The sequence below is a fragment of the Macrobrachium rosenbergii genome, chromosome 47, assembly GCF_040412425.1.
Source record: "Macrobrachium rosenbergii isolate ZJJX-2024 chromosome 47, ASM4041242v1, whole genome shotgun sequence".
Lineage (NCBI taxonomy): Eukaryota > Metazoa > Arthropoda > Malacostraca > Decapoda > Palaemonidae > Macrobrachium > Macrobrachium rosenbergii.
In genome coordinates, this window is record NC_089787.1 from 20,719,081 (window position 1) to 20,745,161 (window position 26,081).

General features: G+C 37.2%; 1 protein-coding gene and 1 pseudogene across 3 annotated transcripts; both read left to right on the forward strand.

Moving 5' to 3' along the window:
* Nucleotides 1–5,725: 5,725 nt before the first annotated feature.
* Nucleotides 5,726–25,764, forward strand: LOC136830594 (uncharacterized). Of its 3 annotated transcripts, XM_067090137.1 has the most exons (5): nucleotides 5,726–5,900; nucleotides 12,377–12,943; nucleotides 17,029–17,056; nucleotides 21,263–21,469; nucleotides 22,721–25,764. In XM_067090137.1, exons 1-3 carry the CDS (start codon nucleotides 5,858–5,860, stop codon nucleotides 17,043–17,045), a joined length of 627 nt encoding a protein of 208 aa, XP_066946238.1. In that variant the 5' UTR covers nucleotides 5,726–5,857; the 3' UTR covers nucleotides 17,046–17,056; nucleotides 21,263–21,469; nucleotides 22,721–25,764. The 3 variants fall into 3 exon arrangements, with proteins under 3 accessions (XP_066946238.1, XP_066946239.1, XP_066946240.1); XM_067090138.1 differs by lacking the exons at nucleotides 5,726–5,900; nucleotides 17,029–17,056 and adding an exon at nucleotides 10,906–11,019 and having other exon boundaries at nucleotides 21,263–21,443; XM_067090139.1 differs by lacking the exons at nucleotides 5,726–5,900; nucleotides 17,029–17,056 and adding an exon at nucleotides 10,907–11,019 and having other exon boundaries at nucleotides 21,263–21,352.
* On the forward strand, nucleotides 22,662–25,000 carry LOC136830593 (uncharacterized; annotated as a pseudogene).
* Nucleotides 25,765–26,081: the final 317 nt, after the last annotated feature.

The following is a 26,081-nucleotide window of genomic DNA, read 5'->3' on the forward strand; positions in this document are numbered from 1 at the left end:
TGTGTGAAATGCTGAAGAAGAAGAAGAAGAAGAAGAAGAAGAAGAAGAAGAAGAAGAAGAAGAAGAAGAAGAAGAAGAAGAAGAAGTGCAATGATACAACTCTGGACGTAGAAATGGATATTATTCCTTGTTTGTTTACACGAAGTACAACTATATTTTATACACGGATCCCAGCAAAGAGGTTCGCAGTCTTGCGACGCCAGATGTAAAATATCGTAACTTGATTTTACAATGGAAGTTTTTGTAGTACGAAGTACTTTCTCCAACATATCTCCTTTTCTGTATTGCCTCTGCTGTTCTTCAAAGGCGTTCTGCTTGCGTCAACCAGCCCGCGAGAAGATGATTTCACACCTGTTCAGTCTAAATGGTACCTGAGGTCATATCTGCGACATCTGAAAATGTCAACAAACGTGATTCATTATTCAGTTTCTGAGGAATCGTTCGTACGAATGCCTGCCATTGTCAGTATTTGTAGCTTTGAAAAGTCTGGCTGGAGATATTCTCTCAAAATTTGTCGTTGAAGATTTATTTCTCAAACTAAAAGTCGAAGACAAACGTCAGAAATTTTATAAGAAATTGTTTTTTGTTTTTTCAGTTTTAGAACGGCCATGATTGTTGTTAGCTGAAGGTCTACGACTTGATCATGATTGTTGGTTTGACTTTGCTATACGCTCAAAATTTAAATATTCTGGTCTCACATCGTCTTAGTATAATATTTTCCTTTAATTCGACATCACACAAGATTTCTGCTCGAAGACCAAATTCTCTTTCGTCTTGCTAGATTCAGTTTTTTCATCTTCGACGTATTTTATTTACAGAAAAAAAATCGACCAAGAAATATATATAAAGTCGAGAAAGTGGATTCTGCATCTCTCGTCAAGACAAAATTCCTCTGCGCACAGATTGTTTAAAACGATAGTTACTCTAAGTAAACAAGGTCTTCCTTTATAGTGTACTCAGTAATTCATAACTGACAATAAAAGCAGGCCTTCTCAACTCTCCTTTCTCTTGCTAACCTCACGTTTCAAACATGGAGTTTCCTCAGGGTTGGTGGTGAGTATCCCCAAATGATGCCACTGAAGATTTTGTCGTGCCTCCCATTGGCTGACACATCCGAGTTGTAACCGCTTGTGGGAGGGGAACACCACGGGCCTCAGCCATGATTGGCCTCAGTGACATCAGCTGCAGATATTTACCGTCAACTCCCATATAAACAAACTGTGTTTCTGGCTATCAGTGGTAAGTTTTGGTAAGTTTTTCGTCTAGTGGCTTCATCATAACCCATTTCCTTCCCATCAGAGCCCTCTAAGGCCTGTTGCAAGATTCACTGGCGATTTTTTTTTAACAATGCAGGATCTTCAACCTCACAACTGCCTCTCATTGGACCAATTCCCCAATACTGGCGATTTTTTAAATTTTGACCAAGACCTTGCATTTTGGGGTGAATACAACATCTGGGGGGAGGGGTAGGGGGACTTTTGATTACCCTTGGATGAAAAGTAAACTAATCCTGTAGCAGTAATGGTTCCAGCTATGGCTTGTAGGTGCCAAAGAGGCCTGCTTCCTTTGCTTCTTCTTTCTCTAATGTTTTGGGTCTATAGCCTCTGTAACCTCCTGTTGTAGCACACAACTTGTCTTTCCCCTTTTTGAAGCTCTTGCTGATGGGATCACTGCTCTCAAAACTCTGACCTTCTAGTTGTGAATGTTTGCGCGGTTTTAAACTTAGATTTTGAGGAAAACATCCCCTCTTCTTTTAAAACTTTCTCTCTCTTCTACCTCACAGTTTGACCAGTCCTGCTTCTCAGCTATCTAGCTGTCTGCTTCTGCTCAAACTTCTTTTATATCTGCTCAGAACCACAGTAGTTCTCCACTTCAAATGTAAAAGGGTTTTTATACTAATGAGGTCTAATGTTTCTGGTCCCACCTCCTACTGAAAAAATGCTTGATCCTTTGCCTGGAAGGTATTCAGAATCATCTGTGTGCTAAATTCTACGCCTTTCTTCAGTGTTAATGGATCTATATTAAGTATTCCCCCAGTAAGGCCATATTCTTTGCTTTCATTTTCAACCAACTTTTCTGAGATGGCTTCAGTGCTGAACCTCTTACTTCACTGCTATCTGTTTCTGTGTGCTCTGTTATGTTCTCTGCTTGTAGGGGCCACACTGTTCTTGAACTGCTAATCACTGGCAAGGCATATCCTGCCCAATTCCTCTAGTAGTCTGTGGACAAACTGGCTCCTATACCTTCCCGTAGTTTGTTACTTAACTGCTAAATTACGCACACTTTCTTCTTCCAGGAAACATGCATAAATTTATCTTAGCCTTACAAGGTTTCATTGTCTAAGCTCCTATTACTGTCATAGTATTCAAAACTTTACTTCACTAACTTTTTAATACACTGATAAATAAATGATTGAATAAATGGAATTCTGATCTCCTGATGTTTAGTTAACTGTAAAACTATTCTTTTCTATGGGTCAGATCTCAAAGGCATTCAACAGAATATCACTAGAGTATGTTTCTTTAAACTGTGTGATGTTTGTATCTCCGTTATTTTCTGTAAGCTTAGGCCAAGCCAGAAATCTAACAGTAATAAAATCTTTTTCTTGAATGACAAAAATCTGATTTCCTCTTCAAAAACTGGTACTTTGATGAGTGCTGATGATAAAAATACCTTTTTTTTCCTTTTCTAAATTTGATCAATTTATTTTCGTTACTGTTTAAATTTACTTTGTAACGTTAATCCACTATGATTGTTCCTAAATTAGCTATGATTTTCAAGCACCATCTCTTATCTTATCTGGACTTTGTATTCTACCTAACCATTACACTTGACGGAGATCAACATGCTATTCCCCTAGACCACCTCTGATGAAATCATCAAAGCCTTTGGCAGACAGACCCCCTTAAACCCAGTTAGTAGGGTTGATGCCTTAATTTCTCTAATAAATTTATTCAGTCAGCAAAGCTTGATATTTCATATAATGGCTTTCAGTGATGCCAGACATTTCTTACTGAAATACCTACGTCTTCTTTTTTTGTTGTTGTAGATACTTGTTCCAGAGCCTCTGGTGCAAAAATAAACCAGTAAAGTTTACAGCCATAAGCTGTAGGCCTAAAGGCCGTTTCATACCGGATGCGATGCTAAGCGCTCTACGCTATGCTACAGAGCCATGCTAGTTATACTAGCTATGTGTGTGTTCTCAATGAATTTAGCTCTAAATGTTTGTAAACACACAGCTCCTTTGCTGCAGTGATGGGAGACTGTACGTTGTGGTCCCTTGAAATGGTGGAAGAGTAGGTGCTGTTACTGTTAAGCTTAGCAATGAACAAGAGAAAAAAAAGAAGTGGGGTTAAGTTAAGTATATCTTAGTTTAACCAGACCACTGAGCTGATTAACAGCTCTCCTAGGGCTGTGCATGACATAAATATGAAAAGACTAGAATTTGGTGAATACCATCATCTTGTTCTAGAGCCTAAATGAGCGTGGATCCTGTATATATTGAATACATTTTTTTTTTTTCACATGAAAAGGGTTTCTGCAATGTTCATGGTCCCTTACAATGCAACACCAAGGAGAAGATATAGAAAAATATACATAATATAGAATTTAGGCCAAAGGCTAAGCGATGGGACCTACGAGGTCATTCAGCGCTGAAAGGCAAATTGAGCAGAAAGGTTTGAAAGGTGTAACAGGGGGAAAATCTCGCTATTGCACTATGAAACAATTGGTTGGAGAGGGTTGCAGGAAGCAAGATGGAAGAACGAGAATATGAACGGAGGTACAGCAAAAGGAATGAAAGGGGTTGCAGCAAAGAACCTTCAGTAATGTCTACGGTGGACCGTTAGAGGCGCACTGACAGCACCATTTCCATACGGGGAAGAAACTATAATTATGAACTTTCGGTCAACCGGTTCACAAGTGAGATTTTCCAAGTCATAGACTAATATCATAAAAGGAGAGATTCCAGGTCAGGAGAGAGAGAGAGAGAGAGAGAGAGAGAGAGAGAGAGAGAGCCGTGAGAAGAGGAAGGAGAGCGTAAGTATTGCCGTGTAAGGGAATTTTTGCTGGTGGGAGAAAAACCGTTGGATTTGAGGTCCCAAATTTGTAAGACAGTTTTAGCATTGTTAGTCATATATATATATATATATATATATATATATATATATATATATATATATATATATATATATATATATAAAAAATAAATAAATACAGGTCGAGTATACTTAAATTAACTCACCCCCAAAAAAGGTCTCTTCTTATTCACTACATAGGAATGCAAAAACAATTCTTTTTTACAATTAAAAGGTAAACAAACAATTATATTTTACTTTCTAGTATGGTAAAAAAAAAAACAATCATCATCCACTAAACAGGAAGGGTAAAACCAACTCTCGCCTTACGGGAAGGTTAAAAAAAATACAAAAAAAATAAAAAATTTATCTTCGCTATCTAAGTAGAGGATGACGACCATTTTCGCTCAGTCTAAAAATCTAAACAAGTGGATAAACAAGACTCGGCAACCGCCGTCGCCCAAATCTGGGGGAGGAATTTATTTATAAACAACAAACGGCTTTCTTCGGTTTGTCCTCCAAGTGTTCTCACGCCCTCCCTCCCAAAGGGCCTCCCGCTGAGGAACGGAAGGGCAATTTCCGCATACTGTCTCTCTAGACTATTTACGGAGTTGCCCTCTGCGGTGCACCGGGCGCCGCGCCGTTTCGTACCAAACGACATGGAGATTGCCCTCGCCAGTGCCTTTATTTACTTGAAATAATACGTTTTTTGGTGTTTATAATAAGTAAATTATACAAGTTAATGGTTTTAGATATGTACTGCAGGGTGATTTGATGTTTAAAAGTATTATCAAAAGTATAAAATACAAACGTACGTCTGGCAACGTTTCGTAACAAACACTGTGAAGATTTCGAGCTCATCAATGCCATATTTACTCGAAGTAATACATATCTTGGTGTTAATAATATATAAATTACAACTTTCAACAATTATAAATATATATTGACGGATGATTTGATATTTAAAAGTACGAAGTATAGACGTACGTCTGGCACCGTTTCATAACAAACAATATGAAGGTTGCGCTCGTCAATGCCATATTTACTTGAAGTAATGTCACATTCTCATATTGAAGTAATGTCACTTTTTTATATTAAGAGTCTATAAATTTAATATAGTAATCGTTTTAAATATATAATGCTAATTATCTGATTTTTACAAGTATAAAATATACAAGAACTTCATATTATGTTTCAAAGTAACGCTGCCAAGGCCAACTGGTACTGGTCGAACTCTCGCCAAAGCTTCAAGGACTTGAAATAATACCTTATCTTAACGTTAATAGTATTGTTTCAATGTTGATAACATGTAAATATAAAATTCAAAAATTTAAAATATGTATTTGAGGATGATCTGATATTTAAAACTACGAAAAATAAACGAAATTCGTAAAAAGTAGCAAAGAAACGCTACTGGGGTCATTGGCGGAGCTATCGCCAACGCCATATTTACTTCAAGTTAACACCTTCATTTAATGTTAGTAATATAAAATAAAACAAACTTTAATATAATAAAATACATATTGCAGGATAATCTGATACTTAAAAGTACGAAATACAGACGCGATCCATAAAAAAAAAACTCATAAAACAACCGGTGGAGCTCGCGAGCTCACCGGAACGCCCTCGGCGTCACGAGGGTTCCCTCCGCTCCGCAGTTTCTCGAGGGGAGCTGAGGGGAACGTAGTAAATAGTTCCCCCAACACTTTAATTACTTATTTCAAGTGTTTCTACCACTTTCGTTAAGTGTTTCAGTGCAGCACCGGCGTCCAATTAGTGTGATGTGGAAGGGGGAACTTTACACGGAGCCATTTCTTCATCGTGGTAATAAGTGCGTCGATTCAGGCGTCTATAAATACGTGGATGTATTAATAATCAAATAATTGTATTTTAATAATCAAATAATTATATTTTAATAATCAAGTAAATATTTTAATAATTTAATAATTTTAATAATCAAATTATATTTTAATAATTAAATAATTATATTTTAATAATCAAGTAATTATATTTTAATAATCAAGTAATTATATTTTAATAATCAAATAATTATATTTTAATAATTATATTTTAATAATCAAGTAATTATATTTTAATAATCAAATATTTATATTTTAATAATCAAATAATTATATTTTAATAATCAAATAATTATATTTTAATAATCAAATATTTATATTTTAATAATCAAATAATTATATTTTAATAATCAAATATTTATATTTTAATAATCAAATTGTATTTTAATAATCAAATAATTATATTTTAATAATCAAATAATTATATTTTAATAATTAAATAATTATATTTTAATAATCAAGTAATTATATTTTAATAATCAAATATTTATATTTTAATAATCAAATAATTGTATTTTAATAATCAAATAATTATATTTTAATAATCAAATAATTATATTTTAATAATCAAATATTTATATTTTAATAATCAAGTAATTATATTTTAATAATCAAATAATTATATTTTAATAATCAAATAATTACCAAGTCTTATCCAGGCTATCAATGACAGCTCTCCATTTAAGCTAGACTGAGCCTGACAGCCATAGGCCTACAATTTAGGCCTAAGTCGATTTTTTTGTTATAGATTTCACATTTTCGTAAATGGCACCAATTTTTGTATAATCATATATTATTATAAGTTAAATAAATACAAAAACGTATTCATATAGACCTGGGCCACTAGTGGATCACAAAAATTTATATATATACCAATTTATATATATATATATATATATATATATATATATATATATATATATATATATATATATATATATATATATATATATATATATATATATATATATATATATATATATATATATATATATATATATATATATATATATATATATATATATATATATATATATACTGTATATATATATATATATATATACAATTATATTTTCTCGAAATCTTATTTCTATAAAAAATTTTATATTTTTTCCCATTCCTATATTTCCAGTTTATTATCTGAATCTTCAAAAAAATTCACGAGGGGTTACCAATTTTCATATACATACATATATACTGTATGTATATATATAATTAACTTTTTTCTCAGAATTTTATTTCTATAATAGATTTGATATTTTTTCCCATTTTTATATTTCCCATTTATGTTATTATTATCTAAATCTTCAAAAAATTTCATGAGGGGACACCAATTTTCATATACATACATTATATATTATATATGTATATTATATATATATACACACATACAGACATATATATATATATATATATATATATATATATATATATATATATATTATATATACATATATACATATATACATATATACATATATATATATATATATATATATATATATATATATATATATATATATATATATATATATATATATATATATACATATATATATAATATATATATATATATATATATATATATATATATATATATATATATATATCAATATATTATCTCTCAAAATTTCATTTCTATAATAGATTTGATATTTTTCCCCATTTTATATTTCTCATTTATATTATCTAAAAAATCTTCAATATTATTATTTTGTCATTATTTTTCATATATAGGCCATATAGGTGCCCTCCCACCCTGGATCTGCTAGTGACCTAGGCCTATTCCCAAGGGCAACAGGCCTAGGCTAGATGTCCTAGGCCTATGGCTGTGTAGGTTTGGCCTAGCCTAAATGGAAAGCTGTAATTGGTAGCCTACAATTAGTTTAACCATGTTTTAGTAATTATTTGAAATCTAAATTTATGCATTTATATTGTTATAGGCTTACGCATTTTTTTTTTACCATGATTGTTGTTGTTGCTGACCACTTTATTGTTTTAATTCCACTGACACCTATATCTAACAATTATAGGGAGGGAGGTGACCCTATTGGGGGTATTTTGGGTAAAGAAAAATAAAAAAATTGAATTAGGTCTAACATCTTTTATATTTATCTTCATTTTTGGCTATATTTTCATATTTCCACTGAATTTGATATTTCTCGTAGGCCTAATTCCAAGACGCGAGACTCGAATACTAACCTACACTTCCATATATGGAATACTCGTGCTTGGCGTACTTTCGGTATTACTGAATAGTCTCCAAACACAAAATCCTATGGTTAGGCCTATGATCATGTGTGACCTGAGATGACCTAACTCCTCCATCGTGCTTTCACATGCTCACAGAGTCATCTCCTACTCTGATGTGTCATAGGACTAATTCACAGTTCTAAGTAACTGGGACACCCCAGTTACTCAAAAAACTATGAAATGTAGAACTGTGAGAGTAAAATTCAGTACAAAATATTTTGAAAAAGCATGAAATTACTTATCTAAATCATTCCAATATTATTATTTTGTCATTAACCTTCATGGGGAGCCAAGGGTTCGGTGTGCCCTGCCCTACCCTGTCAAACACACATTGCCGTGGCCCTGACTTGCTGGAGCTGTGCACTACAGGGCTGTGGGTAAGCCCATAATTACATTTCAAGTGTGTTACTGCAAAATGCAGGCGTGAAATCATGAAAACAGTTTGGAACCATAATTTATTTCCGCCCCGATTGGATGTATTAATTTCACATTGCCATGGTGATTGAAATCTAAATTTATCACCATAGTGATTAAGAGTATCATCACATCGCCATGGTGATTGGAAGAGTATCATCACATCACCATGATGATTGGAAGTTCCACTGACACCATCACCATAACGATTGGAAGGAGTATCATCACATCACCATGGCGATTGGAAGTAAAGACAAATAAAATCACCATGGCGATTGGAAGGTCTACATCACATCACCATGGTGATTGGAAGAGTATCATCACATCGCCATGGTGATTGTAATAATTTTCTGGTGAGTTTTCATTTTGACTGGAAGAGTTTCATATATCTTCATTTTGGCTGATTGGAATATTTCCTCACATCACCATGGTGATTGGAAGAGTATCATCAATCGCCAAGATGATTGGAAGAATATCATCACACTCACCATGATGATTGGAAGAGTATCGTCACACCCCATGGTGATTGGAAGAGTATCAAACACGCCATGGTGATTGGAAGAGTATCATCACATCGCCATGGTGATTGGAAACTCCTATCATCACATCACCATGGTGATTGGAAAATATCGTCACATCTGATGTGTGATTGGAAGAATATCATCACATCACCATGGTGACTGGAACAGTTACTCATCACATCGCCATGGTGATTGGAAAAATCATACATCACCATGGTGATTGGAAGAGTATCATCACATCACCATGGTGATTGGAAGAATATCATCACATCATCATGGTGACTGGAAGGTACCGTCACATCGCCATGGCGACTGGAAGAGCATCGCCTAACCCATGGTGATTGGAAGACATCATCACATCACCATGATGATTGGAAGAGTATCGTCACATCACCATGGTGATTGGAAAAGTATCATCACATTTCACCATGGTGATTGGAAAATGTATCATCAATCGCCATGGTGATTGGAAGGCATCATCACATCACCATGGTGATTGGAAGAGTATCATCACATCACCATGGTGATTGGAAGAGTATCATCACATCGCCATGGCGATTGGAAGAGTATCATCACATCACCATGGTGATTGGAAGAGTATCATCACATCACCATGGTGATTGGAAGAGTATCATCACATCACCATGGTGATTGGAAGAGTATCGTCACATCGCCATGGTGATTGGAAGAGCATTTCAAGTGAATGTCTTTCATGTGGAAGGTGACGATTGAGAATAATTAGAATGCATAAGAGTGAACGGAAGACAAATGGCAGCAGTGATGATTTCTTTGAAAATCATCAAATAAGCGTATAATTTTTGTTTGGTTGTGGTTTGGGGTTAAACTGTTTATTTCTCAAAGGAAAGAAAAGTCTTTGTAAGTATGAATGGAATGTCAAAATAGGTTTTGCCATTTTGAAAACCTGGTTAAATTACATATGAAGATACCAGGACAAGTAGTCAAAATATATGGTTCGTACGAATAATCAGTAACTAAAAATATACGGTATATATTGTATATATAAAGAATATAGATGTTTTAGTGGTAATAAAAAGGATTTGTCCTAACCTGACCAACTTAACCTAACCTTGAGTGAGTTTTGTTCCTCTCTCAAACTTGCCTAACCTAACCTGATCTGCAGGGCTGTAAACCACAGAGGAAAAATAGGCTAAGGAAGGACTCCAATCAAATATAACCCATGATTTTGAGTCTTAACCTGGCATGGATGGGTAAGACCCCTTCCTCCCAGGACCCCTAAACCTAACCTGAGTTGGAATTCAATAAAACAGAGTGAAAATGCAGTGAATACTTGGTGTAATTTGTCAAGAAAGTCTTTTGTTCTGTTGAATGGCTCTTTAGATATGGTTAGCAAAATAAGTAAAGAAGGTTCACTCCCATCTGTTATTTCCATTTCAAGGGATTTTATTAATTGAAAACATTAATTTATACTTAAGTGTCAGTTTCCAAAGTATTTTTCTTAAAATAATGAACATTTCAATGTGCAGTGGTAGCTATATGTTGAGTGGTACATCTGATATTAGTATTTAGTTACAGAGTTACAAAGCTCTGTTGTTTAGTTTAATGCACAGCACAGTATTTGTTTGTCACACCTATTATTATGCAGGGGAGTCAGCCAATGTTTTGCCAAGAATGGTCAAGGAAGGAAAAGTAACGTGAGTCAGAAAATGGGATCATAAACTCTTTGGAGAATATAATAGGCAAGTGAACCTGTGCCAACACAACCTCGCAAGAGGTTACTGAATACTTAGAGAAACCTTGTTCAGATCAGACTGAGACTCCAAACCCCACAGGCTTGCTACATTGTCCAGTGGATGCAGTGCTTAAAAGCTTGTCTTTCATCTCTCATTAGGAATCAGTTGGTGTTATAAGAAACGGGTTGGTGTTACTGAATTTGGTGCTGCTAAAATTATTATATTATGCTTTAACTGCTGTATCTACTAAAATACAAATGGAGTGGAATGCTTTGTTGGTGAATATTCAGTGAAAATGGGTGATACTAAAATGAATACACTATACTTTTGTACATAGTGATCCCTAGATTTAACTGCAGTAATAGGTATGATATGTTCAGAAAGCAGATATGGGGTTAGTGAATACTGAAGCCTGAACTAGTCTACTCCAAGTTCCCATGTACAATACAATGAACTTTGTACAATGAAGTTTGTGTACAATTCAGAATGAAGTAAAAAGTTGACCAGATTAACTCAAGTGATGTACAACAACGCATTATAAATTGTGATGCAACTGCCTAACCCTATGTGTACAGCTAAAATCATTTGCCTTTAAGTGAGGAGAAATGCACACTACAGTATGCCTGTTCACACTAACTAATATTTTCCAAGGTGTGGTGCGGATGATCGATGGGTTACTGTATATACAAGCAAATCCAGATCTCATGGACAAGAATTTTATGTATTACACATAAAACTATTGTTGTATCTTCATATGTTTCACTGTTTGTAACATGACTCTTTCACCTCATATATTCTGTTTAAGTTGTCCATCATCAGGGTTTGTCATTTTCCTATCATCACTTGTGCTTTTCTGGCCAGAATTTTTGGTGGGATGTTAATACTGACTACCGCCTCACTGACTTATACAGAACAGTGAAACTAATCAGGGAGGTGAGGAACTGTCAAAGGAATGAAAAAAGGATAATGTTAAGAGACTGTCAGTGAACCGATGACTGAAATAGGTTCTGAAGCAAGGTTCACAATACAATCAAACTCTTGTTCATAATAAAGGCATTGTAAACAAGCTTGAACCTCCATGCTTTGAATGTTCTGCCTTTGCCCAATAACTTAGAGGGGGCCCTATTACTGAAATAGGGCCCCTCTAAGTAATTGGGGGAAAGCAGAACATTCGAAGCATGGAGGTTCAAGCTTGTTTACAATGCCTTTATTATGAACAAGAGTTTGATTGTATTGTGAACCTTGCTTCAGATCCTGTCTTCTGCCCTGTGTAAAGCAGTACTGTAGTTTGTGTTGGGATACATTTTAAACAATTTTCACATTCTATACTGTAATCATGGTACACATCTCATTTTTTTAAAATCTTTCTTTGATTGCGGTGTGAACCTTGCTTCAGAACTGGTCTTCTGCCCTGTGTAAAGCAGTACCGCAGCACTGTAGTTTGTGTTAGGATACATTTTAAACAATTTTCATATCACTCTATACTATAATCATGGTACACATCTCACTTTTTTGTAAAATCTTTCTTCTTTTTCCAACAGAAGCCACCACCGCCATGGGGGACGAAACACTGAGGCTCCGCCTCTACAAAATCCTATGGGGCCCCGTGAAACAGGCCTTCCTCTACGTATTTCACCAGACATATGCCCAGACGACCAGCGTCTACGAATTTGCTTTTCATCACCCGGATCTGTTCACAAAGGGGGAACTTTTATCTCTTGAGTTTGAGCGGAAGGTCAACTGCTACGGCATCCCATTACTCTTCAGCATCATTAGATCAAGTTGCAACCCGCCATTGGCGCCTTCTACGGCTGGCGTGTGGGAAGAACCGGCTTGCAGCTCTGACCTGGAAACTGCAGACGTGGCTTTAGAGAAGCTGATAGTGATGCTTGCAATGATTTATGAAGAAGCAGCAGACCTCAACAAGCCTTTGGGTGAGGAGGAATACAACAAGAAGGTGACTAGTATTAAGCATTGCCTACAGTACCTGATTGAAGGAGCCGGGAAGTTCGATGTGTCTGGTCGTTGGGGAGAGTATCTGGAGAAGATTCTGAATGTGCTGACCGAAATTGATCAGAGAGAAGTCTTTCCAGTTGAAGAAATAGCAGGTATGTGCTTTAGTCCATCATTTGATTTCGTTAGGTGTTTTAAATATTAAAAATGGTAGTGCCTGAGATCTAACTTGGTCTGTTAGATTCAGAAGACTTATTTGGTTTAGATAGATCTTTGTGAATTTATATTCGAGGGAAATCTTTTGAAATTTAAGTATCAAATCAGTTTAGATGATCTGGAGTCAGTGCTCAACTGATACAGGAATAGATTTTATGTAGCTTTAAAGTTTTTCGAAGCTACTGAGCAATTGGGAAATCTAATCTTTATTTGGGGTTACCAATATAAGCTATTTTATACTCCACAATGCCCCACAATTTTATTAAGTAAATTGCACAAAAGTTTATTGCTGAAACAGCAGGGCCTAAGAGACCACATACTCAACAGTACTTATACTTTACAGTACTTAAATAAAATGTAAGTTCTTATACTGTTAAGTATGTTAAGTGAATGGATGCTTTTATCAATGGATTTGTTTTCACTTGAGTTACAAACCCTCATACTTTTACCAAAACTGAGGGTAATCCAAGTGAGCTTTCAGGCACACTCAAGAGACACTGCCATGGTTCCCACCCTCAATACTGGTTTTGGCCTTGGTATAAGTTCAGCGCCCAAGGAGATGAACTTAGGTGTTTTAAATACTAGATGAGACCAACTTGCCTAAATGATTTATGTACAGTTTCTTGGATCTACATCACCTTATTCATTATTACTTCAAAATGGGTAGTGTTTTGTGCTAGTAAATTTGGTGTTGGTGATGAGTTTGTGTCAAGTGCTGTTTGTGTTCTTGCAGCCAAAGTTACCTTAATTTACTGTGGTCAGTTCTTTCAATGTAACATGCAGTACATGAAACTACTGTATATGTCCTTTCCTGTCCTTTATGTCTGAGTTACTTTATTTGTTTTTAGAATTTAAAAATCTACAAGATGTATTTATGCTTGTTCATTCCATTTATTGCAGTTTTGGGTTGTCACTTGTTAAACTTATTATCTTGGCAGAATCATGAGAACAGTTAAGGCGTTATTTTGTATATTAAGTGTTTAGTATCTTGCTGTTGAATGCGAGTGTACTATCCTTTGTAATCTTCAGCAGAAAGTGAGGGTATCAGGGTGGCTTGATGATATGATTATCAGTTTCCCAAGACTTGGAAAAGCTGGTCATGCAATAAGTTTTGTGGCTGCATAAGATCTGCTGTTCAGAGAAAAACATGAAATTCTTGCTTGTTGGTACCTTCCTGGATTACTGAGGTGGTAGCTGGTTTGGTATCTGGTGCCAATTGGGGTAATCTTGTACTTTTTTATCTAATTATGCCTTAGGATTATAAAATATGCTACACCTTCCACTTTGTGCAAGTAGATTGCGTAGTCATAATCCTGTTAGGATGCTACCCGCGTTACAGGACTTTCGTCCTCTAAATAGGGCTACAGGTTCTTTTATGACCAACACTTCTGCGTTCAAATGATTTTTTCCACAAAGCACCAGCAAATTCATGATGGTTCTTTATAGTACCAGATCTTTCATTCTTCTGTTGCAAAACTGATTTGGACTGTAACATATTGTTAAAAACTTTATGTTCTTTTTGGATAGAGATCATTCCCTTATTGTGGGTCAGATCTTGTACAAACCAGATTTGGTCTTGTGACAGGTGTTCTTTTTGACCAACACTTCTGTGCAATGATTTGGAAACATAGGTTCTTTTTGACCAACACTTCTGTGCAACGATTGGGAACAGGTTCTTTTTGACCAACACTTCTGTGCAATGATTTGGAAACATATATAGGTTCTTTTTGACCAACACTTCTGTGCAATGATTTGGAAACATATATAGGTTCTTTTTGACCAACACTTCTGTGCAATGATTTGGAAACATATATAGGTTCTTTTTGACCAACACTTCTGTGCAATGATTTGGAAACATCGGTTCTTTTTGACCAACACTTCTGTGCAGTGATTTGGGAACACTGTCTTATTTTCAACTGTTGTGCTTCTATTGTTGTTTTTAGGTTTGGATTCATTGTAATTTGTACCATTTTTTCTGAGATTAAGTGCATTTTAGTCCTGGATCATCAGCATTGAATGAAACATGAGCATAGCTCATTCAGTGTCTGTCTTTGTGGACAGTGGTTGTTCTAATATATTTTTTTTATGTCTGTGACTAGTTTTAATAAACGTTTATTCTTGTCCCATTCAGGGGTCTATAATAAACAAACATTTGTTCTGGCCTTTAGTATCGTAGGTTAACCTCTCCCAATTTGGGCCTAGCGTAGGCTATGTCAGCATATATTTTTCATTATACATTGGTAAATAAAATGTGGAAATATCTTGAATCTACTTAAGTGGCCAGTACGGGAATTGACAATGCCAACAAATCACCTAAAGATGTAGTTACAATCTCAACAAATGAAGCCGTCCTCTCAAAAATACTACTGTACTGTATATCTAAAGCCTACTGTATATCTAAAGGCCTTTTATGGCCCTGAATGCAGCTATGATTCAGATTAGTAACAAGAAGATAAGACGAATCAAACCTGTTGATTATGGCTTTCTTCAAATCAGCAAGAGCACCATTTCAGAATATTGAAATTTTATGTCTTCAAATTGGTAACACTCATATGACTCACAGATATTAGATAAATAGCTCAATTGGCCCAGCCTTATTGTGCAGAGAATGCAAATTGACACTCACTTTTAAAAATAATATATATCTAAACTTAGATATTATTTATGGGAACTTAACTTACTTGTAAAAATTTCAGCATGATTGTTTTTTTTTTTTTTTGTGGATGCATTTACACCAGGCTGTCCTTTCACCAGGTTTGAAGTTTGATGAATTTGTTCCACACTTATCTCTTGTGCTCTGATCAAGGAGGAGTATTTTCTCATTTGGTAGCATATGCTAACTTAGCAATACAAGACTAAGTAAATGCATCATCTGTGATATTTGAAGTTTCTTTTTATTTGTGTGTATATATGGGACCTTTCCCACTTTTTGTTAAAACAAATAATGGCGTAGAGTTTTAGTAAAGGGGCAAGATCATTTCCAAGCTATTTCTTGCTTCTTGGTCATAGTTGTATGACACAAGGCTTCTCCAGTACTGGTCTTTGCTGACTAATCTTCATCCGGCCACTTAGCCATTATAAAGGCATTTCTTTGAGGTACAGTAAGTAGGAAGGGCTTACTATTGATCTAAAGCAGTGGTTCTTAACCTGGGGGGGCGCGTGCCCCCTAGGGGGGCGTCAGTAATTTCCAGGGGAGGCGCGAGTCCTAGGGAAAAAGTAAAAATTCTCTAATTATATTCAGAAGTTTATGAAAAAATGCAGAAGTATCACAGTCTTATAACTTTAGTCTCCTATAGTCTAGTACTCCAGTTAGACTTGTTGGTCTTTTCATAGTTTTGTAATTGTTCACCTCCCTCCCTATCCCTCGAAACCCCTTCTCTTTCCGTTCTTTAATTTTCCTTTAAATCTGAGAGGGAATTTAACTCCTAGATGCAAGGGGGGTGGGGGTGGAGGGAAGGACCAACTCTTGCAGGGGGCGTGGTGATATAGAAGGTTAAGAACCACTGATCTAAAGTATCTGATAACACAAGTCTTGAAATCCAGTGTGGTCTTGGGTTTGTAGAGGTAGTCATTAATCATTCTCAGACTTTATGTTAGCATATTCAGTACCGTGTATTTTTTAGTCACAAACAGGAGCTTCTGTGTATGTTGAGAATGTATGCGTTTGTGTATGCAGTTTATTTGAAGTTATAAGATAGACAGTTACTGTTTTATTATCATTTATTTTTCCGTATCAATCATTTTTTAAACTTCCTTTGCTTTTGTTATTGTAAAATATATTTACAGACAAAACTGTGTCCAATGCTTAGTATTATTTTATAATTAGTTCTTGTGCTTTTTTTGTTTGGAAGGAAATGTGCATTTTTAATCAGTTTAACTCAGACATACGATGTGACGTACAGAGAAGCCTTACTTGCTTATTCCTCACTTAGTGTTGAATTTAGAGTAAATTTGTACTGTTGTCATCACTGTCATTGTTAACCAAACGATACTAATCAATTTCGTCTGATTTTTCTTTTAATAGGTAGACTCTTTGACTGATGACTAACGAGGTAAGTACAGAAGTGTTGTCTAGCCTATTTTCAATTGTTTGCTTAATGTTGTTGATGTATATTGATGGCTTTATATGTTACCTGTAGATTATGGCTGTCATTTAATCTGATGGAATGAGGCTGGGGATATTTTCATCCTCATCACCAACGTTTTCATGTCAACGTTTCCATTGGTAGGGTTGGAAGTGAAATGAATTCGCTCCACACTTCTGTGTCCTCTGCTTGAACTCTTTTATCATGTCTAGCTCTGAATCTATCCCCTTTTCCATGATTTTCTGGACTGTCCTACAGGCCTCATTAGTTAGGTTACCTTGGTGTGTACAGATTCTTGACCAGCTGTTCCCAATTCCTTCTCATCTCAGTCTTTGAGACTGCAGTCTTCCAGACCCTGGGCACCATATCTCTCTGGCAACCCTCATTCACAGTATTGATCATCCCACTGAACGTGGCCATTTTGAAAATCTCTTGCATTTTCTTTGTCAGTGCCCATGTTTCTGTTGCACAGAGTAGTACAGGGCTTCCATACCCATTGCAAGTCTTTGCTCTCTCTCATAATATGACATCTTTCTTAATCAGCAGTCTAACTGTTTTTCTGTATTTCATCCATGCTGCAATTACTCTGTCTTACTGCTCTCTTCACTCTTGCTTTACAGCCCAAGTATCCCACCAATTATTGCTGTCTTTGCTGTTGCTTTACAGTCCAGTATCCTCCCCACTACTGCTCTTTTCACTCTTGCTTCACAGCCCAGTATCCCCCAATTATTGCTCTCTTTGCTGTTGCTTCACAGCCCAGTATCCTCCCCATTACTGCTCTTTTTACTCTTGCTTCACAGCCCAGTATCCCCCAATTATTGCTCTCTTTGCTGTTGCCACAGCCCAATATCCCCAATTATTGCTCTCTTTGCTGTCTCCCCAATTATTGCTCTCTTTACTCTTACTTCACAGCCCAGTATCCTCCCCATTACTGCTCTCTTTGCCCTTGCCTCACAGACCAGTATCCTCCCCATTACTGCTATCTTTACTCTTGCCTCACAGACCAGTATCCTCCCCATTACTGCTCTCTTTACTCTTGCTTCACAGCCTTGTTCCCTCCCCACCCATTACTGCTCTCTTTACTCTTGCCTCACAGCCCAGTATCCTCCCCATTACTGCTCTCTTTACTCTTGCTTCACAGCCCTGCTTTCCCTACCAAAGTAACAGAAACCCTGTGCCTCTTCTGAGACCTCCCCATCTGTCACAGCAGAGTCCTCAACTCCCTTCCTTCCCCAGAGGCTCTTGTAATACATTTGTGGAAAGTATTACAAGGTGAAGACACTTTGATGAACTCAATCACAGTTATGATTTCAACTTCAGTTTTACTCCTCACTATCACAGTAACCTTTTGCAGTGCTGTAGTTCACTGTAGGTAGAATCATAATGATTCATTATAGCGTTGTCACTTCATTGCACCTTTCCTTCAGAAGTTTGCGTTAAAATGCGATAGAACTGAAAGCAGTGGGAGTTCTAATACTATTGAGATGTGCTTGCAGTTAGTAGTATCCACTGTGCCCAAAATAACATTTAAAAACACGAGATAAAGTATTATAAGAGCGTTGTCATACCACAAACTCATTGTTTTGCGTTATCCTGTAGTGAGTCTGTGCTGTCCTCCATTCACTTAACAGAAGAAGAGGAGGAGTCTCTCAGCTTCTACTTGGCTGTGGACATATTTGGGTTCCACAGACTACAGTCATTCTGTGTGTCTGATGTCTTACACACATCTTGCACCCTTTCTTCCTGAAAAAACTTGGTGCATTATGATAATTTATATCAAAATACTTTGGATTCCATGGTATACAGTCATTCTGTATATCTGGTGTCTTGCACACATCTTGCAGCCTTTCTTCATGAAAAACTTGGTAAATTATGATAAATTTTATCAAAATAGTAATGCTTCATTCGTAGTTTCCTGTTACATGCATAGGTCCAGCTCGCTTTTCGTGGGAAAGGTGTGAATAAGGGTATAAGCCCTACCTGAATATCAGTTGTGTGATACTGAAGATAGATGTTTTCATCAAGAGTGCTTTTTTCACTTCCTGGCTATTGTAAGTGTTACGACTTCTCCTTAAAGAGTTGTGTTGTTCTGTCTCTTCATCATCATCACCATCATCAACGCCTCCAATTTTGCCAAGCAAAGAGCTTATGTCGCTTTCAGTTCCACAGTCTTCACTCATCTGCAGTCTACTGCCTCACAGTTCTCATCCACACTCATCTCCAGTCTACTGTCTCACAATTCCCATCTACACTCATCTCCAGTCTACTGTCTCATAATTCTTATCCAAGTGGATCTGAGTCTTACAACCTTTCTGGTGTCCACAGGAGATCTGAGTCTTGTAACCTTTCTGGTGTCCACGGGAGATCTGAGTCTTATAACCTTTCTGGTGTCCACAGGAGATCTGAGTCTTATAAACTTTCTGATGTCCACAGGAGATCTGAGTCTTATAACCCCTTTGTTGTCCACAGGAGATCTGAGTCTTATAACCTTTCTGGTGTCCACGGGAAATCTGATTCTTATAACCTTTCTGGTGTCCACAGGAGATCTGAGTCTTATAACCTTTCTGGTGTCCACAGGAGATCTGAGTCTTATAAGCTTTCTGGTGTCCACAGGAGATCTGAGTATTATAACCTTTCTGGTGTCCACAGGAGATCTGAGTCTTATAACCTTTCTGGTGTCCACAGGAGATCTGAGTCTTATAACCTTTTTGGTGTCCACAGGAGATCTGAGAGTCTTATAAACTTTCTGGTGTCCACAGGAGATCTGAGTCTTATAACCTTTCTGGTGTCTACAGGAGATCTGAGTCTTATAACCTTTCTGGTGTCCACAGGAGATCTGAGTCTTATAACCTTTCTGGTGTCCACAGGAAATCTGAGTCTTATAACCTTTCTTGTGTCCACAGGAGATCTGAGTCTTATAACCTTTCTAGTGTCCACAGGAGACCAGCTGTCACACTCCCACATACTGTGTATTTACTTATAAGTACTCTTTTAGTCAACTGTACTTTAAGACTCGTTGTTCTAAATTAAAAATGTATACTTATGTTTGTGGTTTACTATGATATCCTTTCAGTGTAAGATTATTATGTACTAACTTACACTGACATATCAAGGGGCATTGCTTTTGCAAAGTTCATTCCAGATTCATTTTGCTTTACTTTATTATATTATTCATTTGCAGTTTAGATAATGGCATGCTTGCTTTGTAGGCTAGCTTTGCGCTACTATGTTCATTACTTAAATTTCTATAATATACATAGATATCTAGGATTTCTATTGTTTGTACTATAGTGTTAATGCGCTGTCGTTAAATTTAAGCGTGTTGTATCCAGATAAACATATTTGGTTATTGGGACTTTTGATATAGGTCAGTCAGCATTATTTCAAAATAATTATTATCACCTGTAGCTATCAAATTATTACTGGTATCATTGGTGGTTAAAAGACTCAATGCATGTGTATTGGCTGACCTTGGCAGACAGCTTTGTAGTTTTAAGGCGAGCATAGAGAACCTCTGCTTTATAACTTGTAGGGTCCCACCCTCAAGTGGCTTTTTGGCAACCATAGGAGTTGTTTTTCACCTTCTATCGCTCTGTTATCCTCCTGTGGTGGCTCTTCTCTCCAGGAGATAGTGGCAGATCTGTAGGTACCTGTAGTTACGATCGTAAAAAGGTTATCACTTGTAATTTCTGGAGGCTAGCTCCCACTGTCTCCAGAGCCAATTCCTTTTGAGATGTTAGGATGTTGTCAGTGGTGGAAAAAATGGTTGTAGACGGAGTGAATGGCAATCTTTGAAGCTTTCACAGCTGTCTTCTTGTAGTCTTCATCGTGGCAACATGGAGAACTCAGCCAACTAAATCAGTATCTTTGTCAAATGCCTTTTCTGAGGAGAACAGTAGCATACAGCCGAGTCAGTCAGAATCCTGAGAGTTGAGTAGACAACTCATGCCAAACCATGCACCAGTCCTTTTGGGTTCAAGTTATTCAGAATTACAGTGAATTCAAGGTTGATGGGTAATTTGTAGTTTAATACTTATAAAATATAAAAATGTTCTACGTGAAATTACTGAATAAACAGACACATAAAAAGGTCATGTTTAAACAAAAATGAAAATCCATTTACGTCTAGATTTGCTTCCTTATGGGATGTTCCTAAGATCATTTATTTTTCAGATGACATAAAGACAGAACTGAAGATGAGTTATCACCTGTATTTCTGCTAACTCGAATACCACTGGTTCCCAAAAACCAAGAAGAAAAGATGTTGACCCATTTCTGCTTTTTGCAGTTGACTTTTTACAGAACATTGCCATAGCACTGCTGGTTTTGTCCCATTTTACAGAACATTGCCATAGCACTGAAACCAACAGAACAGAACTGGTAGTGTCTGAGCCTGGAGTTTTGTCTGTGGAGACATTTTTACAGGTTGCCATAGCACTGGTAGTGTCTGAGCCTGGAGTTTTTGTCTGTGGAGTAGTGGCATTTTTACAGAACATTGCCATAGCACTGGTAGTGTCTGAGCCTGGAGTTTTTGTCTGTGGAGTAGTGGCATTTTTACAGAACATTGCCATAGCACTGGTAGTGTCTGAGCCTGGAGTTTTTGTCTGTGGAGTAGTGGCATTTTTACAGAACATTGCCATAGCACTGGTAGTGTCTGAGCCTGGAGTTTTTGTCTGTGGGTTAGAGGCCTTTTTACAGAACATTGCCATTTTAGGCATTCTGAGCCTGTTTTGTCTGTGGAGTAGTGGCATTTTTACAGAACATTGCCATAGTTGTCTGAGCCTGCTGTCTGTGGATTAGAGGCATTTTTAGGCATTCAGGTTCATGTTTGCTGTCAGATTCTGTAGTTAGGCATATTCTGAAACACACACTGAACACAACTGCCTGTGTCCTGTAACTCAAAAGAATCTGGTTTCTGTACAACAAGTCATGGCTTGAAGACACTTGTGCCATAATCATGAACGTGTGTATGAAGTGTTCCTAGAGTTCATTGAAGAAGTGAATTAAAGAAACAAAATTTGGATGTGATCCTCCACATGATTAACAATGAGATTGAATTTAGATATTTTCATAATCATGAACACAAATATTTGAATGCCACTCCTTCTTGAACAGAACAGAAAAGGAATACAAACTAAATATTGTAGATGGTTAGCCTCACTTGGTACTTTTGCACGTTCTGATTAGAATCAGGCATTGCACTTCTTTCTTGCTGTCTACTGTTCATTAACAGTGTCTGCTACAGTGCCTACAGTGATGTCATTCTTTGGCAGTGACTATGGATAGGATTCTCCTGTGTGTGTTCTTTGTGTCAATCAATATTTGGAATGTCACAAATTGTGGTGTGTGTACATATTTTTGGCATTAGGATCAACTGGTTTGAAAGGGACATGGCATCTTGTTTTATTATTGGTCTCTTTACAGTATTGAATAGCATTTTATTGTATGTGTTAGAGTTCTCTATACAGTATTTAACTTCAAGTTCTGTTTTTGTGAATCAGATTTGTGCACTTCCTCAGGAGCTTATTGAATATAACACTTTTTACTCTAACTTTAAGGTAAAATCACCTCAAAATAAACTGTAGTAATGCTTCCATGTCGTGGTAACATTTTACTTCTCCTTTTTAACAGGAAACAGCCAGAAGTGAAGGTAGAAGTAGCAGATTTACTGAAAACGTCTCCTAGCAGTGAATGCAAAAGCACTAAGAGGATCCGCTTGATCGTAGGGGATCCAGGATGTGGGAGATCTACTCTCAGCTCTGCACTGGCAGCATCCTGGAGTCAGAGGGACAACCAGGTGACAGGTATTGATGACTATGATGCTGTCATCTTATTATCTGGATTACTTTCAAGTTGCCAGCAGAATGACCTGATGTTCAGCATGCTCCCACTATGTACGACAGTTTATGGAGCAAATGAGGTACAGAAGTGGGTTGTTGAGTCCCGCATCTTGCTGGTTGTGGACGATGTAGAGGAACTGTTGCCAAACCACAAGGAAGAACTGGACTCTATACTACATAAATCAGATAGAGTGGAAGCTGTGCTGATGACGTCTAGAGGAGCCCATTTTAACGAATTGGAAAGAACTTGGAAGAGCCACGTTTGTGACAGGTTGGAAGTTTGCGGGTTGGGTCGGGAACAAATCATCCTCTCATGCGAGCAGGTGATAGGTCACAAAAAACCAGACTGTTATAAGTTTTTAAAACAGTTTTTAAAGACCAATATGTGTAGGTTAGAGGTAGTTTTAAAACACCCAGTCGCACTGGTAGAGTTATGTGAAGCCTGGACCGACTCTGAAGAAATATTTAGTGACGTTACAACTTGTGCCGATTTGCTCTGGGCCGTTACGACGTGGAAAATAGACAAGGTTATGCAGAACGGCTTAGAAATTGCTGACAATGTGAAGATAAGAAATTGGTTGCTAACTGCTGGATTGAAAGCCCTCCAGTCCATGAAGGATAACAGCAGGTTTGAAAAATCCTACATGAAACAACTCGAACTTGAAACGAGCAACGTTTTTATGTCAGTCTCAAGTCGAAGGGTGATGTCTTCTGTCTTCAAACAGAGGTATATTCATCGTGGCAGACACTGCGGTGAGCTTAGCGTCCTCCATAAAGTGCAACAAGAATTTCTGGCTGCCTGGTATGTTGTACCAGGTGATTGAAGGAAAGCCGCTAAACTCCATTCTGGAAGGGGTAAAATGCCCATACTACATGGCGCTGTTTATGGTGGGGCTGTTATTAAAAATCCCCGACTTCAAATGGATTTCAATGCTACATGAAAGGAGAGTGATTAACGCTGTTGTCAACTACACAGAAGACAGCAGCGACGATCTGTACTTCAACCTCGACCTTGTCGGGGAGGTGAAAGGATTATCTAGGCTCGTCGAGTTCATTGTAGACTTTTCAGAATACCCTGACGAGTGGAATATTGACGCTGGTGATGTTCAGCTCATTCCAATTAGAACGCTGCTCTTCCACGTGGCTCCAACTCGGATTTTCTTGAATGTCGAAAAGCTCAAGCCTTATTGCGAGTTGTTTGAAGTGATAACCTTTTTGTGCAGGGTAGATATTTTCGTCTGGCTTGATAGCAGCGGTCAGTTTGAGTATGGAGATAAAAACAAAATGGATAAAATCGCAAAATCGTTCTTCTCTGCTAATACGAAGGCCCGCATCGATCTAGTTAAAGGATGTTTGTCAAGCAAGATCATTAAAGAAATGGTTTCTCAGGTAGCATTCAGTTACCTAGTTTTCTTAAAGCTCCGCGTTCTTGACTTGGAGAATTTGTTGGCGGTTTTAAAAGCTCCTGAGAGCCTACCCTCGTTACTGTGGTTAGAGATCAAGTTTGACTTCTGCGTTTTAGACGAAGACGTGTGTAGCATACCCAAAACTACTGTGCCCCTGCTAGACGTCCATCTCCAAGGACTAGACGACTTCGAGCGTTTCCAAGCTGGCCAATCTTCTGGGCAACATTCATGACTGCTATTCTGGAATTCACCTGGACAACACTTCCCTCACTCCGGAGGGCGTGTTTGTGCTCCTCAAGCAGCTGCAGAAGAGAAAAATATATCTGAATTCCCCTTCCGAGTACAGAGAAAAGTTCCGGAGGTGGTACTACCCCCAACTCTCAGGTTTTGACAAATCCATCGCACTCACTGACGAGGTAGCAATGAGGCTCCTCGGCTTCGATGACCGCGTCTATTACAGCAACCACTGTGTGAATTCCTCCTGCTTCGCCTTGGCTCTGGATTCCTGGAATCTCGCTTCTTACCTCGAAGAAGAGGAGAGCATCACCCACTTCAATTACAAGACTGACAATCTGACGTGCATCAAGGGACTGAATGGCTCGGTCGATGTCAGGGTCAATGGCGAGTGTCAAGTTAGAAAAGTGCAAACAGTCCAAGAAAATTAAATGAGACAATTTTTTAAAATTGTAGAATGGAATGATATATACAATTTAGGCCAAAGACCAAGTGCTGGGACCTATGATAAGGTCATTCAGCGCTGAAAGGAAAATTGAGAGAAAGGTTACAAGGGTGTAACAGGAGGAAAACCTTGCAGTTGCACTTTGAAATAATTGATAGGAGAGGGTTGAGGAAAGTAAGATGGGAGAGAGAGTATATGAACGGAGGTACAGTAAAAGGAATGAAATGGGTCGCAGCTAGGGGCCTAAGGGACGCTGCCAAGAACCTTCAGTAATGCCTACAGTGCCCCGCGTGTGAGGTGCAGTGACGGCACTGCCCTCCCACGTGGTAAAAACTGTGGATAAAATGCACTTTGTCAGCCTTTAAAAAACTAATATTGGACAAATCGGTGTTTTTGATGCATTCCATTGCATTTTTCTATTTCTAGTCCTTCTCTGAAGTATCTTAGCCTAAAGCATTTTATTGCTTGAATAGCTTTTCATTTTTGTACGTCAAAAATTCTGTATTTTCACTCATTATCATGCATCCATCACAAAAGAAACAATTTTATATTTTTATAGCCTGAACCAATATCTTTACACCTTGCCATACACTATGTAGTGTTCCATTGAAACTGTTTTTATATTGTACTAAACCAGTTAAGTTTGTTTGTTAAGCTGATTCATGATTCTAACGCTGGTAGCATCTTTCCTAATGCCTGAAGGTCATGGTAGTATTGTTCAAATTTACCAATAAAAGATGTTGCTTCTTATCTGTAATTTGATACTGACCTTTGTCACACCTTCTTCATAGTATTTGAAACTGCCACTGTGCACACTATTGTTCCACATCTCATTGCTTTTTTTGTGATTAACCCTTTGACATCAGATGGTTTTCAGCTGTAGACAAAAGCAGGATATCTCATGTACTTGTGGTCAAACTTGCAAAATTGATTTAGGGCTCTTATTATTGACCTGTGATAACATTTAGATCTAACCTTACATCTGAGTCACCTCGTTCCAGTCGATTAGGTTAAACACAAGGTTGTTTTATAGAAACTTGGTGATTCAGATGACCAAAGCTATGTAT